The 16,845-nt window shown below is 35.4% G+C and overlaps 1 protein-coding gene across 2 annotated transcripts; it reads left to right on the forward strand.

Moving 5' to 3' along the window:
- The first annotated feature begins 1,614 nt into the window (after positions 1-1,614).
- LOC115456096 (tripartite motif-containing protein 3) lies at positions 1,615-16,764 on the forward strand. Of its 2 annotated transcripts, none has more exons than XM_030184983.2 (12): positions 1,615-2,128; positions 6,830-6,939; positions 7,169-7,806; positions 8,057-8,297; positions 9,491-9,653; positions 10,065-10,241; positions 10,551-10,654; positions 11,208-11,293; positions 11,982-12,140; positions 12,395-12,527; positions 12,889-13,201; positions 13,440-16,764. In XM_030184983.2, exons 1-11 carry the CDS (start codon positions 2,109-2,111, stop codon positions 13,155-13,157), a joined length of 2,100 nt encoding a protein of 699 aa, XP_030040843.1. In that variant the 5' UTR covers positions 1,615-2,108; the 3' UTR covers positions 13,158-13,201; positions 13,440-16,764. The 2 variants fall into 2 exon arrangements, with proteins under 2 accessions (XP_030040843.1, XP_030040845.1); XM_030184985.2 differs by lacking the exon at positions 1,615-2,128 and adding an exon at positions 4,694-5,811.
- The last annotated feature ends 81 nt before the right edge of the window (positions 16,765-16,845 follow it).

Below are 16,845 nucleotides of genomic sequence, written 5' to 3' on the forward strand. Positions count from 1 at the left end.
TTCAGAGGAACAATTACATCATAAATATTTCTTTCGTAACTTTAACTGTTAACACAGTGCGTGAAGCCCTCAAAAGTAATAATTTTTCCCCGTTTTTGCAACATGTTTCATTATTGCTCCGCTTTCATTAGTCATAGGATGATGATAAAGAGCCTATAACTATCCTCAATAAATGTGCTATCCAACACACAAATTGCAGACCAACTCAACAAACTGGACCGACTTCTAAATAACTGCATTCGATTCGTGTATAATCTCCGTAAATTTGATCACATTTCTTCCAACCGTCTTGATCTAAAATGGCTACCTATACGCCAGCGCCGTTCTTTGCGGGCACTAACCACTCTATTCTCTTTACTTACCTCCCCTACTCCTCCTACTTACTTATCCTCTAACTTCCAATACCTCTGTAATAGCCACGATAGGAATCTCCGCTCTTCTAGCAATCTTCTCCTTAAGGCGATACCTCAAGGTCCATTTTCATACATTTTGTTTCACCTTTAATTTAATATGACGAAATTTTAAAGGCAGAAATATCCATGATTATTAATTATTTTTACGTTTTTCTTTCAACTGCGAGAACTAATCACTAACTAGACGTGAATTTAAATTCTTTACTTGCCAATACTTGTTTAGTTACCCAGATTAAAGTCGAAACAAAATGTATGAAAATGGACCTTGAGGTATCGCCTTAAATGTCCATCTCATAGCTCTAACTTCACTCACTCTTCTTTCGCTATCCAATCTATTCTTCTATGGAATTCACTCCCCCTCGAAATTAGAGCGGCTACTTCTCGGCTTGCCTTCAAAAGGAGAGTACGGCAGCTTTTGTTAAAACAAGCAGAAGAGTTGTCACTTTAATTCTAAACTTTATATTATTAGTATATACGAGTACATATTATATATTTATGTATTTATAATCTGTATTTTATGTATTTATAATATTACTTATATTATGTTTGTATTTAATATAGTTATACATTATAGTTACTTTTATGTATGTTTATGTATTATTAAATATCCTTATGCACCTACCTTATTTATCTCTGCACCACCCTTAGATTGACTGGGAGAGAATGCCTTTGGCATTAAGTCCGCCGATATACTTATTATGTATATAAAGTGCAAAATAGAATAAATAAAATAAAAATATTTTTAAAATTCTAACCTGTAGTTCCTGAGATTAGCGTGTTCAAACAAACAAACTCTTCAGCTTTATGTAATAGTACTATAGATACTTATTAATTTACAATAAACTTGTAAATGTCTATATTGAGAACATTTGCCTCATCTCATAACTATTAAAAATCTTGTATCTCTTGCAACACTTCAACTATATAATAACTAAGTAAATAATCGTATCTGTATAACTGTTCTCCGCAATGTTTCAGAGAGCCTATATTTATATTTTTCTATCCCTTGTATATAATTCAAAGGATAGAATACGACTTCCTACAAATAGGTACATATAACTGTTTATGATTTAGTTTCCATTTCATATGAATAAAAATAAAAGATCAAAAAGTCTATTAATCGATGCATCGACTAAAAGTAAATCGATTATTACAGACAACTCATTAAAACGTCCATCTCTAGTTTTTGACAGTCAAAAAATGTTTTGATGAGATTGATGGTCGACACAAAATAGTTTAGATAAATATTTAGACAGGATTGTTCGAAAATGTAAAAACGATTAGAATATTTATATCCAGACATCCTTTTAGGCCCAGTGTTATCTATTCCTCTCTAATAGTATGGTATATGTGCGCATATTAGTGTATAGTGAAGTTTCTTTGTCATAAGAAATATTTTCGCTAAACTATCGATCGATTACGAAAGAGCGTTTTGGTTATTTGTAAAATTGTGTTCATAGAATAAACCGCGGCACAAATATGCTTACATCAAGATTCCGGATTAGATGTACATAATATTAGTCTACGCGCGTGTAACATTGCTAACGTGTTAACGGAATTTGTGTTTACGTTTGCTTTGTGTTGAAATGTTAATAAATATTACTTTGAAGTAATAGAGTAATTTGTTTGTTTTTTGCGCATAAATAATATGAATTAAGTGAGAACCGTTTGTAGTCTGTACTTCATACCACGTCCATGTATTGTTGCTCCTTCCTGTAAGTACCTGTTTTATTATTCAATCTATGCAACTGTTTAACGAGTACGTAATATAAATTCTAATGCCAACAATGTATCTGCCTTTATGCTAAAGAGGTCAAGCACTCCTAGCACCATCCAGCCAGCTAGTTTTGTAAAAAACACACATAATCAAATTTAATAAACTATTGAGAGTAAATTTAAGCAGCTAATTACACATATACTAAATTTTGGAAAGAAAAAAGATAAATAACTACAGTTTCCTAATTATTGTTAAGGCATCTGACATCAACAGGCAACAAATGCTTTACTATATATATTTTTTTCTTTATTATGGTATACTGAAATGTTCAACAATTTACAACTACATATTTAAAAAATGAAAACCAAATTTTAGCAAAATTTTAATAACATTAATTTTAAATTTAAAGTATTATGTTTAGACAACTTAGGTCTTTATCAATATTTATCCCAACAATTGTTTTTGTAACTAATTTCAAATCTACCCGCCACATGCCATATTGTTTGCATATCAAATGAGTGCATAAACATAATAATAACTTTATCATGTCACTCAGTGTAATTGATATGGACAATTACCCTACAGCTAGACTACTAAATGTACAGTCAGCAACAAAATAAAAAATATTAATTAAATCATCTATAAACTTTTGTTTCCATATCAACAATTACTTATACTAAAATAAACTTCTGATGGTTTACTTTATTTAAGCAATGATAAACGAATATGAAATGAAAGTGAAGTTTTACATTTATTCAAATATTCTTGTTGCTGACTGTACTCCTAATTTATCTGTGTACAATGTACACACAACCTTAATGTGGCCACTATATTAGTTTCATGTTATTATTGTCATTTTAAATCTAAGTACCTAGTTTGCGTGGCATGATTATTTTTATTTACTACACAAACAATAAACTACTTTTCTATTTGCTTTCTTCTATATACATGGGGCATAAAATTCTTGTAGTTACTAGGTCAACGAACTTCATCCTAAAGTCACTTATCTTATCACAATCCTCTGAATTGCATAAATGTAAATAAAACTTATCTCTGATGTGAATGTTATGCAACAGATATTTTTATTATACCCATATTTAGTATTTTTTATGTCTACTTTGAAAAATAAAAGTTGTTTTGAAGTTGCTTACAGAACAACATCTAAAGTAAGATAGTTAATTTTTCTCATAATAGCGGTATTCTACCATTGTTGTGCCGATAGCAAAGTATGTAATATACAGCTATCAAGCATTACCTTAGTTTAAATTTTACTCAGTAATCTGTTCAAGAAGGTATAAAAGTTTTAAGAGTCATAAAATATATTACAAATTGTTATTATTAAAATTAAGATTTCATAGGAAATAAGTTAAACTTTTGATACCTTGTGTGTAATTCAGTGTTAACTACAAAATTGTGGTATATCAACACTTTAAATATTATTAAAATCTTACTTTAAACAGTAAGTCAACAATATTTATGACTTATAATACATTTAACAATCTTGTAGACTTGGAAAACTGAGAGAAATATTGCTGGATAATAAAAAAGGATACACAAAATCTATATAATTTTGGACTTATACAAAATCTTTCTTCAAAAACATAGTCTTTAAAAACCAAACTTTAACTTCATAACATTGAGTTCCTTGCACAATCAAAATTCAAAAAGGTATCTAAAGGGCACTGCCAATGACTGATTCACTATACCATTGTGAAATGTGCATTAAAACCGGCTCCCATTGTGATGTTAATTTTTCTATCATGAATAATGAATGTTGATATAATTGCAGAATTCACTCAATTGGGCACAATGAAATGAATTGAGAACAATCTGCACTGATTATTGAGTCACATGTGTTGGTCAGTTTAGAGCACATTATCATGTATTGGCTAACATCACATTATTTATTTGTTGAATTTTATATTATTCTGTGCTCGGTCTTCAACTGTCTTGAGATGAAAATAACACAGAATGTTGGTGATAATATATGTTGTTCTAGTTTACAGTGGCAAATGGTTTATAATACAGTACAATTCCTACCAGCTTATATGCGAATAGTCACTGTAAAAATGTTTAAAATTGTAATTACTAGGTTTTTTAATAAAGCAGACAATTTCTATGTTCAAGAGCTTAAGCAGGTTGGGTGTCTGCTCTCCTACATTCAACATAATTATATCATTGTGTATATACTCTTGTTCAATTATTGGCACTATGTACAAGGCGCAATGAGCAGCGATAGCCTAGTTAGTTGTGGAATGGACTGCCGAGACGAATGTCCGCAGGTTCGAAACCCAAGGACACACACCTCTGAATTTATTAAAATATTATGTGTGTTTTCTTTGTGTATTGTCGCTTGCTTTAACGGTGAAGGAAAACATCGCGAGGAAACCTGCATACCTGAGAAGTTCTCTAAAGGGATTTCGAGGGTGTGAAAGTCTACCAATCTGCACTAGGCCAGCGTGATCGACTAAGGCCTAATCCCTCTCAGTAGTGGTAGAGGAGGCTCGTGCCCAATAGTGGGGCAGTATATAATACAGGGCTAATAATATAAAATAATAAATAAAATGTACAAGGAATTTTCGCTTTAAAACACGGATTAAAATTTATGATTGCCCTCCCTCTCTGCTCTCCTAAATAATAAACTGGCTATGGCCCACAATTTATGCTACTAAGCTAAGCGAGGGAGTACCTATTCCAAAATGGCTACTTTAATAATATAATATAGAGGGACCCAGTAGTGTGTGTTTATAAGGGCCTAAGGTTTTTCATGATTCAAGGGAGAGTCTCTTCTCGTAATAATACTATTTGCTATACATGAGCTCCAGTATTCTGTAATTAAATTATCTAAGTTGTCCATCAAGTCTTTTTCTGAAAATTTAAACTTAAATTTGATTAGACAAAAATACATAATCAATGATTTTTAGGTCAATAAACAAGATAATGTCCAATAAAGCAAATAAGTAACCCAATAAAAATAAAATGTGAATATTTGCTTTTACATAAATAGGCGGAAAACAATAAAATATAGTAATTTGTTGATTGTGGCCCTGTTTGGGTACCTCATACCTACGATTAGAACACGATTATTTGTCTTTTTGAATTGTATATACAGCCCATACTAGAAAAAAAACAGGTCCATTTATGGAAAACAAAGTAATCGAACATTATACTAATATGTTTTTTTTTAATCAGTTTCGGGAAGAAAAGATAACATACGGACACACAGACCTTATACACACCTTCTTTCCTAAAATTTCGCCAACGCATTATTTCTTTGTTTCATTGTTAGTGTTAATAGATGATTATAATTGCGAACGGACAGACACTTGCTTGTTTGTTTTTTATATTACATGACTTCACGTTGGGTTACTTGAAGGGGTGGACAGAGGTATAATAAATCCACCCCTTTTGTTGCCATAAGTACGGTATGATGTAGTCGTTTCTAAGAACAAAATACATACTATGTAACTAGAGGTCAACCAATAAGCTTTGTTTTTTCTTGAATTGCAATTCCTTCCTTATTAAGTCATCGTTGTTTGTATTGGATTTTCCTCATTCAATATGTTATGGAATTATTAATAAAATGGTAGTAGTTTAATGACGCGCGAACTGACAAATAATGCGTAATGTTATAGTGAAGTAACTTGATAAAGTAAAATTTGGATAAAAACGATTCGACCTGTAAGTACAATAGTGTTTATGTTGCTTTAATCCTACTATCAGTGTTATTATTTGTATACTTAATTAATCAGCGTTTGGCATGAATGCTCGGAATAAAGCTACAGGTTGGGGATTATGTTGGCTAGGTCGAATTTCAAGTCACGCGACATAGCCCGCGCCCTGTTTGTTGCGATTGTAATTAAAATGTTGTTTTGATATTTATTTACATTGAAGTATTAAAATATACTGACGGGTGACGTGATCGATTCTGTCATCGTAACATCACGAGATCCCTAGATCGTAATTCGATTACGTTCAGCCTTTACGCATTGACCGATAGATGGGTTTTATATTTACTAGGTTACTCTGCCACGTTAAAAATCAGTTTGAAAAATACATAAAACATAGGAATCATATTCCTTTTACAGTTCACACAAAAGTATATGAATGGTCTAAAATTATTTTCTTCATGGCTTCTGTACTTTGTGCCGTCCTATTGATTCTAAAAACAACTTCTGCCCTGTCATGAAAATTGACGACAAGACAAGACCCTAGATTCAATTAAGTAAATATTATGTGACGATCTATTCACTAACGTTTCTCTTCGTTGACAGCCCTGTCACGACAGCAATTTGATCCCACGAATCGCGTCTTACTTGCCCTTCAAATACTATGTTCTTGTACTGAGACATTCAATCTTAAAATAGTAATAAGACTACATTAATCACTTAAGATTTATAGGTTTGATTATGCGCCTGTTTCACAATGTCCGAGCAAACGCTACTCGCCGAATATACTTTGACTTTTAATCTTCATATTTACCGTAACTTTGTTCTCAAAGAAATTGTAATCAAATTAATAAATCGTCTATTATAATTCGTAACTTAGCGGTTTACATTTACTCAAACAGTGCGAAATGGGCCTCAAAAGTCCTGCTTTTTATTACTAACTTCATGCCACTCACAAATTGCATCCCTAGCGTATTTAGCAATATTGCATATTATGCTATGTGTTTACAATTAGTGTTGACTTGCGACAGTTCACGGCTGGGCGTCGGCATGGCGAGCATGAGTTCCACGCTCGTCGAGACCGTCTCCATCAACTACGAGGACTTTAACGAGAGCTTCCTCACATGCGGCACCTGTTTGTGTTAGTACACCATTTTTTTTCTTGCACCAATTAACTTTATCACGAAAATATATTAATAATATTGAGAGGTATAATAAATTAAATTGTTATTGTGAAATGGAAAGTAGTAATTCTGTCATTTAGACAGCTATCAGCCATGAGATAACAAGGGATTCATAATTAATGTTTAACTGCGTACACTCTAGATAATATCCTGTATTATTATACGATTTATATTTGCTCTTTTCAGGCACGTATGATGGAGGCGAGCACACGCCGAAGCTTCTGCCGTGTTCGCACACAGTTTGCTTGCACTGTCTCACGCGGATAGCTGCTTCGCAGACCAGAGATGCGGGTAGTTTCAGATGTCCAATATGCCGCGAGCTCATCACCATACCTCGCGGCGGGGTGCCAGCATTACCACCATCTTTCTTGGTCAACCAATTGCTCGATCTAATGGCACGACAGCGTAGAGAAGTGATACCCCAATGCAGTTCACACCCCGGAAGAGAATTGCTTTTTTGCGAGACGTGCGATTGCGTGTTCTGTAGACATTGCGCTGACGGACCGCACAGCGACACACCCTGCGATCACACTGTAGTGCCGTTCTCGATAGCATTGAAAAGGATGTCGGAAATATTATTGTACAGAGCTAACGAGTGCCTAAGTAAGCTTGGATCTGCGAGGGAAGCGGTCGCCAGCGAGCTGCGGAGACTCGAGGCGGCCGCCACAGCCGCTGACGAAGCTATAGATAGACATTTCGCAGAATTGAAGGCGGCGCTCGACGAACGACACAACGAACTGAAATCAGCCGCCGCCGCCGCTGCCACTCACAAACGAAAACTACTTGAGGAGCAGTTGAAATTGATTGACGCTGAAAAATCTAAAGTGAGTAAACTGCTAAATATTTTAAACCTCATTTAATTTAAGTTCAGTTCAGTTCATTTTAGACTTACCATATTGTCGTTGTTTAACAAAAAGAATCATCATTCGCTCGATCACCCACAATACTTGCCATCGAAAGTTATTTTTCAAAATTTTCGTGATGTTGCAAACGATCCTGGATGCAATATGTTTAGGGACTATTGCTAATATCAGTTAATGACATTGACGTCTAACCACACCGGTACTGTTGCAGGTGGAAGCGGAATGTTCTGGCCTGCAGCAGCAAGTGGAAGTGCGTGAGGTGAGTAGCCGCGCGGCGGCGCTGGGGGCCCGGCTGGGGGACGCGGCGGCGCTCGCGGAGCCGAGGGAGAACGCCTTCCTCGCAGTCGACTTCGCGCACAACGACGCGCAGCAGAGGTTCAGAGATGCCCTCGCCGAGCTGGGCCGAGTGCGGACCAGTACCACCTTCCCGGGCTTGTGTACGTTGCAACTTGGTGAGTAAGACTATATTTTACGAGGAAAGCACTTTTAAATTTACTTAATAGGTACGTGCACAAATGTTTATTTGTTAATGTAGAAACGAAAATTGGCGTTTGAAAATATTTTCAATAACTTACGTATTGAGATTCAAAAGTCTCTTGATTAGTTTTAGTCATTGCTAAATAAAAAATCCCTTAAATTCATTACACTTATCTTGCTTATACACTTCAATTCTGGATTCTATAAATGATGAAATAGTCAGAAGTTGATTTTAACATCTTTCTACATTTCCAGCTTGTATTGTAAAGGAAGAAACTATAATATTATAAACATATTGGAGAAGTTCTTTTCTCGTACAAGATAAACGTGATTTATCTGATGGAATATAATATGTATACAAATATTAGCTGAGAATTGAAACCAGGACTGCGACTGCCGTTAGATCAATAAAGCAGCTAATATTCACATAACAATGAACTTCTATTATATTATTACAATATATTTATGAGCATATTATTTATCAACTTTCTCGATTACAATACCGACCTACATACATATCAAATGAGATTAGTCGTCTGGTTATTTAAATACTATTATGGGTCAATGTTTATCGATAATTATTGAATATATATGTAGTGTAACGTCACTATTAAAATAATTATAAACAACATTAATAAAATTACAATTATTATTACAATAAATAGGTTACTTTAATACATTGTTAGCTTTCGACCAAGATGCAATGCTAAAATTACAGAAGTAGACAAGGGTTTTACTATTAAAGTCTTGTCAAATTTAAGTTGATTAAAATCAAGCCAGCGCATTTACATTCAGTATTCGATTCCATTTTCAAATATATATAAATTATAATTATGACCTCTTTTTTACGGGAATTTTAGCACCAAATTATTTTTAACTGTCCGAAGCCAAGTGCGACGTATGAAGGAAAACGGATCATGCTAAAAATTAATATTCATAAAACGTACCTAATATCTGATAATCAAACAAAGTGAAACAAGTAGCTAGCACAAGGGTACCCAAACATTGGGAAAAACTGTCGAAAATGTTTGCAGGTTTATTGTCTGTCATTTAAAATTTTTTTGTCGCATACTTTTATTATTTACATGCAAGCATGAAATCTGTTTCTTTAAGTAGGTCCTTCGATTAAATATACATAGTGTATAGTGTATATATACCTTGTTTTTAGAATCGGCATGCGTGTGCGGTTTGGAAGTGGTGGTAGTGCTTCGCACAGTGGACTACCACGGCGAGGCGCGGTGCACGGGCGGGGACCCCGTCACCGCCGCCGCCACCATAGACGACACGCCGCTGCCTTGCACCGTCACTGATCTCGACTCTGGACTTTATAGGTGCGTGGTTTACGTTAAGTTTGTTATGGATAAAATTATGCCAATTTTGTCGTAATAATTAATGTAGAATTAAAGTAGATAAATTATTTGTGAATGGGTAGGTATATTTATATATTAACAGTAATTTGAGGGAATTGTGAAAGTTAGTTATTACTTTGTTTTCATTTGGTATGTGTTAATCTCAATACTCCGTCAACACGACTCAATTTTAAAATGTTTATTTATTTTTTCAATATTAAGTAATGTTATTTTTATAATTCACGATGTATAAATTATGTGCATATTCCATTCATGTAATATAGTATGTGTGTTGGGTCAATTAATCATTGTCTAATGCCAATAACAATTAAAATTTAGCAAATCTATAATGTATCTCCCGGTGGTGACCGGCGGCGTGTGGTGTGTGCGCAGGATCTCGATGCGTCCGTGGAGCGCGGGGTCGCTGTGCGTGCGCGTGCTGGTGTTCTCGCGCGCGGTGCGCGACTCGCCGTGGCGCGCGCGCGTGTGCGGCGCGGGCGCGGCGCTGCGCGTGTGGGGCGCGCGCGGCACCGGCAAGGACCAGCTCAACCAGCCCGTCGCCGTCGCCAGGTACGTACTTACAGACACACTTACTAACTTACTAACACTTTTGTGCTATACCAGCTCTTAGGGCTTTTTACCGATAACTTCTTTTACTTTTCGTAAAGAAACTGACTGTAAGTAAAAAAATGTTGATAATTATTAAGAATTTTTTCCCTATTTCTTTCAAATGTCTTTCAGTATCTTCATTTATGTTTAATGGCACTAATTTTGTATAGTGTCAAATTTAAAATCCCTCGTGTTATATGTACTGTGTACATATAAAGCATTTTAATGCAGCAAAAATATACTAAATATTGATTAATTTAACTGTTCCAGATGTCCCAAACGAAGAGAGATCTATGTTCTCGACGCTGGCAACTCCAGAGTGAAAGTGTTAGATGACGAAACGTTTGCATTTAAAACTCACATTGTAAATGAAGGTAAAGAACATTTAATGTATTGCACCTTTTGAAACAGTCACGTAATTTTGCATGTGTTTGAAATGCGCTAACCATACCTAGACATTGGTGTCATAGTACTCCATAATAATAATAATAATATCAGCCCTGTATTATATACTTGCCCACAGCTGAGCACGGGCCTCCTCTACTACTGAGAGGGATTAGGCCTTAGTCCACCACGCTGGCCTAGTGCGGATTGGTAGACTTCACACACCTTCGAAATTCCTATAGAGAACTTCTCAGATGTGCAGGTTTCCTCACGATGTTTTCCTTCACCGTTAAAGCGAACGATAAATTCACAAAGAATACACACATGATTTTTTAGAAAATTCAGAGGTGTGTGCCCTTGGGATTTGAACCTGCGGACATTCGTCTCGGCAGTCCGTTCTACACCCGACTAGGCTATCGCCACTTTACATAATTACACTAAATTAAATTCAGTTCAAAAGGGACCACAATGCACATAAACTTCGCAGTTAAAAATTAAATACTAGGGTATTTGTTAATTAAACATAATATTTTTTTGTTGCAGGTTTGGCGGGTCGGAGTTGTACAGGTTTAGCGGTGACTGCGGAAGGCGTTGTGGCGGTCAACTGGAGGACTCGCACACTAACCGAGGTAAATTATTATCTACAGGTGTTATATAATGTAGATACAACATTGATATTGTAAAGGGGAAAGAGTCAAATAATACTTTGATGAGATAACCGTGAATAAAACAACAAAAAACATGTAGGCAATAAGGCGAATTCTGGCACGTTTATACCGCAACAACGCGAGCGTCCCTCGGTGTGGCATAATAATAAATAATAATATCAGCCCTGTATTATATACTTGCCCAGTGCTGAGCACGGGCCTCCTCTACTACTGAGAGGGATTAGGCCTTAGTCCACCACGCTGGCCTAGTGCGGATTGGTAAACTTCACACACCTTCGAAATTCCTATAGAGAACTTCTTAGCTGTGCAGGTTTCCTCACGATGTTTTCCTTCACCGTTAAAGCGAACGATAATTTCATAAAGGATACATACATGATTTTCGAAAAGTCAGAAGTGTGTGCCCTTGGGATTTGAACCTGCGGACATTCGTCTTGGCAGTCCGTTCCACACCCAACTAGGTTATCGCCGCTTTTTTTTGGCATAAAATACCAAACAAACCAGTTGAGAAAGTAACATGTTGATATCTCGACTAATTATAATCAAACGATACGTAGTTTCGTATCGTGTTTCTTGTACCAGATATTTTAGGGGCGCAGAAATTGAAAGACAAAATACTCATTAACGAAGTTCTTGTAATTGTGTTGTGCAGGTGAACGGTTCGGGCGAGACGGTGCGTACGATCCGCTCGGAGCGGCTCGTGGAGCCGGTGTGCGTGGCGGCCGACGTGGCCACGCGCCGCATCGCCGTCGCGGACAACGGCGCCAGGGCCGTGTTCCTCTTCGACGCGCAAGGGAATCTCGAGCGAGAGGCGAGTATTTTACTTTGCTAATTACCACCTTGCAGATAAACCGTGTGTGTCTGTCATAGTTAAGATAATGTTTGGTCTTACTTCCTCGGCTTTTAAATGTCAATTTTACTACAATTACAACATTTATTAGTAAATCAAATAGAATGCTGTGCCAAAACTGTTCATCCTGGCAAATTTTTTAATGATTATTTTCGCCTCTATTCGTCCTTTACTTAGTACGGACTGAAATTTACACGCATTCAATTTTCGTGCAGATTGGTAACGGCGATTTGGGTCTGGTCGGCGGTTTGGCGTTGTCAGAAGACTTGCTCATTGTGGCGGATGTGGCCGTGCGAGTGTACGACGCTGAAGGCAACTTTAAAACCACCATGGCGCCTGTACCCAAAGGTATTTTTTTTTAATTTGGATTATATCAAAAATTATTATCATGCTATTACGTTTTCTTGTATTCTATTTGTCCTCTGATTCCTATTAAAAACGTTTTTTTACATATTTTGAATACCATCGTGTTAAAATATGCAATAAATAATATCCACTACGCGGCTAGCGTTCAAATTGAGAGTCCGGCAATTACTCTTGAATAAAGCGGAAGAGTCACCACCTTAGTTCTTTATATATTACATATATATTTATTATTAATTAAGTCCGCCTGTATACATTTGTATATGAAGTGCTAAATAAATAAATAAATAAATAAAATTAATATAAAAATTTATATACATATACATTTAAAGACATATGATCGTAGGTCGAGGCGGGTACGGCGGCGTGGCCCTCGAGTACACGGAGCAGGGCTGCCGCATAGTGTGCGCGCGCTCGGTCCGCGGCCGCCCCGCGCTGCTCGTGCTGGACGCGGGCGCGGGCGCGGGCGAGGCGCAGGCCGGCCGCGTGCTGGCCGCCTGCGAGCTCGCGGACAGGAAGCCGCGGCGCGTGGCCGGCATCGCGCTGCTGCCCGACAAGAAGGTGCTGCTCGCCGACCTCGCGGGCGACTGTCTGCGTCTACACACTTACTGGTGAACGGTGCGCCTGCGCCGATCCAACATACAACTATATGGAGAATGGTAGGTAGTCGAAAATTTAAATGTATATAATATCTTATTTTAAACATAATTCGGGCTTGTTTATTTGTCATTTATTATTATTAAGAGTTGTTCAAAGGAAAGTACATTTTGTTTACATGTAGTAAGTAGTAAATGGCATAGGTATAAATAGTGTAAATGAATAACGCTTAATACAGTTTCAATTAGATTTAAAAGTAGGATTTAGATTAAATCCTTAAACATAATATTTATCTTTCAGATGATACCACCGTGTTAAAGAGAATAGTCCAGTAAGTGAACGACGGCCAGATGGCACACGTTGAAAACGAATTTCATGCTAGTCGAATACAGTAACGGAGAATCGAATCGTTGGCCATACTCACGGACTGCCAGTGGGACGTAGTACTTGCACCAAAGTTTAGCCGACCCGCGACGGTCGCTAAGTTACACTAACTAGGAATATTCTTAGTACTTACAGTATTTATTTTGTATTAAGTTGTTTAAGCTTAGTTTTTCTTTTTTGGAATTAGTTTTTGTCGATATTCGGCATCGATTATATGATTAGACAACATTCGTGACTGATTTTTATAGGTTTTTTTTTTTAATGTTTTGTTTACACATCCCCAGCTTATTTTGGAACTCGTGTAAGCCATAATAGCCTTTTACGTAGCACATAATATTTAGGCTTAGGAGACTAGGGACCCCACGTATACACAAGTGTTGAGGTACACATGACTTGTGTTTATATTGTTAAATCTCGGACTAAGACTGACATTTCAACGTGTCTGTTGGTGTGCTGTGAACACGTCTTGTCTGAGTGAATTTCGAATTTTCCTCACTAAAATATATTATGATTGGCGATATTTCTCGATTTTACTAGTCGTTTTTAAATTGCATTTATATTGGATCTTTTATACGGGATCTAAATCACTATTCGACATTGCGTCTCGCGTAGTAATAAGACAACGACAATATTTAAATGAACTATTTAAATCATCATTGTTGACAACACAGCATATTTTTGTACGAAACGTTATTTCGCGACAATAAAACGCTTCGCAATAATATCGATATGAAGATTGCCTACGTTGGTAGTTATTAATAAATCTTTCTGAACTATAGCCTTAGATATCATCTGCAGTACACATTTTATTGAGCAACATATTATTTAATCTGGTCACAAATAAACGCCTACTCACAGTTTGCTCAATAAAAACATAAACACCATATCATAAATGATCGCTTCCATTTTGCTAGTTAGATATTTTAAAAAACTTAAAGAATTATGACTGATCGGGTACAAGCACACATTATGTTTTCGTTTTATATAAAAGAAATATCAACGTATTGTTAATCTATAGAAGGAATCAAGTGCTAATATTATCATATAGTTTCATGTTTTACATACATATCTGTATTGAATTGTATGAATAATGTTAGAATTTTTATTAGTGTTAATGTCGCTTGACTTTGTTGTGCGTTTGTGTATGTTTTGTGGACGTCGTTCATACTTGAATCTCAGTGAGCGTTTAATGGTTTTCATTAGGATTGTTACATATACAGCTTTATAATAATTTAAGAAACGTTCATTAGTTTTAAATGAAGCACCAACAGTAAATAGTTCACGTACATTCAATAACATATCTATATATCGACGGGTGAAAAGCTAATTGACTTAAGCGACTTTTTTTTCCGAAAAATTTTAACTAGGTTAAAAGGACATAGAAAAAAGAGCTGATTTTAAATATGTATGAAACTCCGTGTCGCAACAAAATGTCGCTTAAGACAATTAGCCTTACAACCGTCGATATAATCTTTTATTTCCTACATTCAATATTTATAAACATATTCAATTTCACAGAATATGTAAAACTTATATATGTGTGATTTATTTCATCATTAAAAATATATGACAAATCATATGATAACAATAGTTAAAATTTTACCAACATTTTTCGCGACGTTCGGCAAATTATTTTAAGTGATTAACTACATTGGTGCATAAAATTGGTTCCTATCATACCTTTGCCGGTTTCTAAACTTGCTCGCTATTCACAAAATGCCTTGAGCATTCATTGTTTTTTGACCTTAATGTCCTGAAACTATAAACACATATTACAAGTTCACAAAAACAAATGGATTACATTCGAATGTGTACGCGTGAGGCTGGTATTTGTTTTTGAGTAGGTTAAGTAATGTTTAATTTTAATTACAGATGGTAAAAGTGTACTGAGTCTTTGTAGAGTTCTAGTCTGGGGTGATGAACTTTACTAATATCCAAGTATGATTAAACTACTGCGCAAATATTTGACAGAAGTTATGAAAATCAACTTTTTGTCCTTATTTATGAATCGTGTACCACAAATAACATGTCATATGACTAAGCCTGCAAAAACTATGCGGGGGCGCAAGATGTGAAGATTATTTTGTTTAGTTTTGATAATTGGGGCTACCATCCATTCCTTTCAAAATGAATATTTTAGCCCTAGTTGGAAACTAAGGGTATTCAGAAAATGCGAGTCCATGACAGATTTATAAGCATATTTTCATTTTTTGAAGTAGCAACTTCTAAATCTCAATTAAAAATGTGGAAATTGGATATTTACTGAATCAACAATATTTGGAGATTTCTATCTCAGGAATACTGTTAATTTTATAGTTGGTAGCCCGATGTTATGAACAAATCATTCATCGATCAAATAGCAATTCATACTTGGTTTCGTTTACTTAATGTTATATGAAGTTCCTTTGTCTTGATCTGTCCATTGCTATTAAAATAAATATCAATCAGCTTTAGTTAAATTTATGTGTCATTTGGGTACTCAATCTCGTCCTGACGATGGATATGATATCTCGAGCATTACGAAAGTTAATAATTATTAAAAAAAAGTCAATTACTTTGTTCGTCATTCGACATGAGAATAATTAATTACATGCAAAATGTTGATGAGTTGCGTGAACAACATATGGAGGCCAAAAATGCGGCAGACAATCATTTATTGCATCATTACAATTGTTACCTACGTTTTTTTGTCACCTTGAATAGCAAGAGAACTACTTGGTTATTGTTTTGTACTGAAAACCTTGTTGAGCGTGATTGTACTGTTGTATGTGTAAATAGGCCGAATTTGTTTGTCACAAAATTTCACGCACCACTGCCCATAATGTTCGGTGCATTTATATTTACCTCTCACGTATCGGTTCAATGTAGACAATTACGCCAGTAATGTCGGTCACAACATAAATTGGTACAAAAATAGCAATTAATGCATATTAAGATATATTCTCGGCGTTAGATGTTCAATTTAGTAATAAATTATTTAAAACACCGATAATGGATATAGCTGACAAGTGAAATATGTAAATCTATTTTGGCAATAAATCATATATTTTCAGAATATAAGGAGAGAGTAATTATGGAATTGATTTGAGAAACTCGTTTAACGTACGCATAATGCTGAAATGTATTTATTTATCAAAAGCTGTGAAACTGTACTTAAATTATGTATAATCACAGAGTATCTCAGTGTATTGACGATAACGTCACTTTTGTGAGGAACACAATAAAGTTAACGTTCAATGCATTATCTTGTTTTATTGTAACTTCTACTATATACCCTTAAAAATAAATAAAATCGTTTGTGTATTGTATTATTATAAAAATA

Source organism: Manduca sexta, chromosome 14, assembly GCF_014839805.1.
Source record: "Manduca sexta isolate Smith_Timp_Sample1 chromosome 14, JHU_Msex_v1.0, whole genome shotgun sequence".
NCBI classification, from domain to species: Eukaryota; Metazoa; Arthropoda; class Insecta; order Lepidoptera; family Sphingidae; genus Manduca; species Manduca sexta.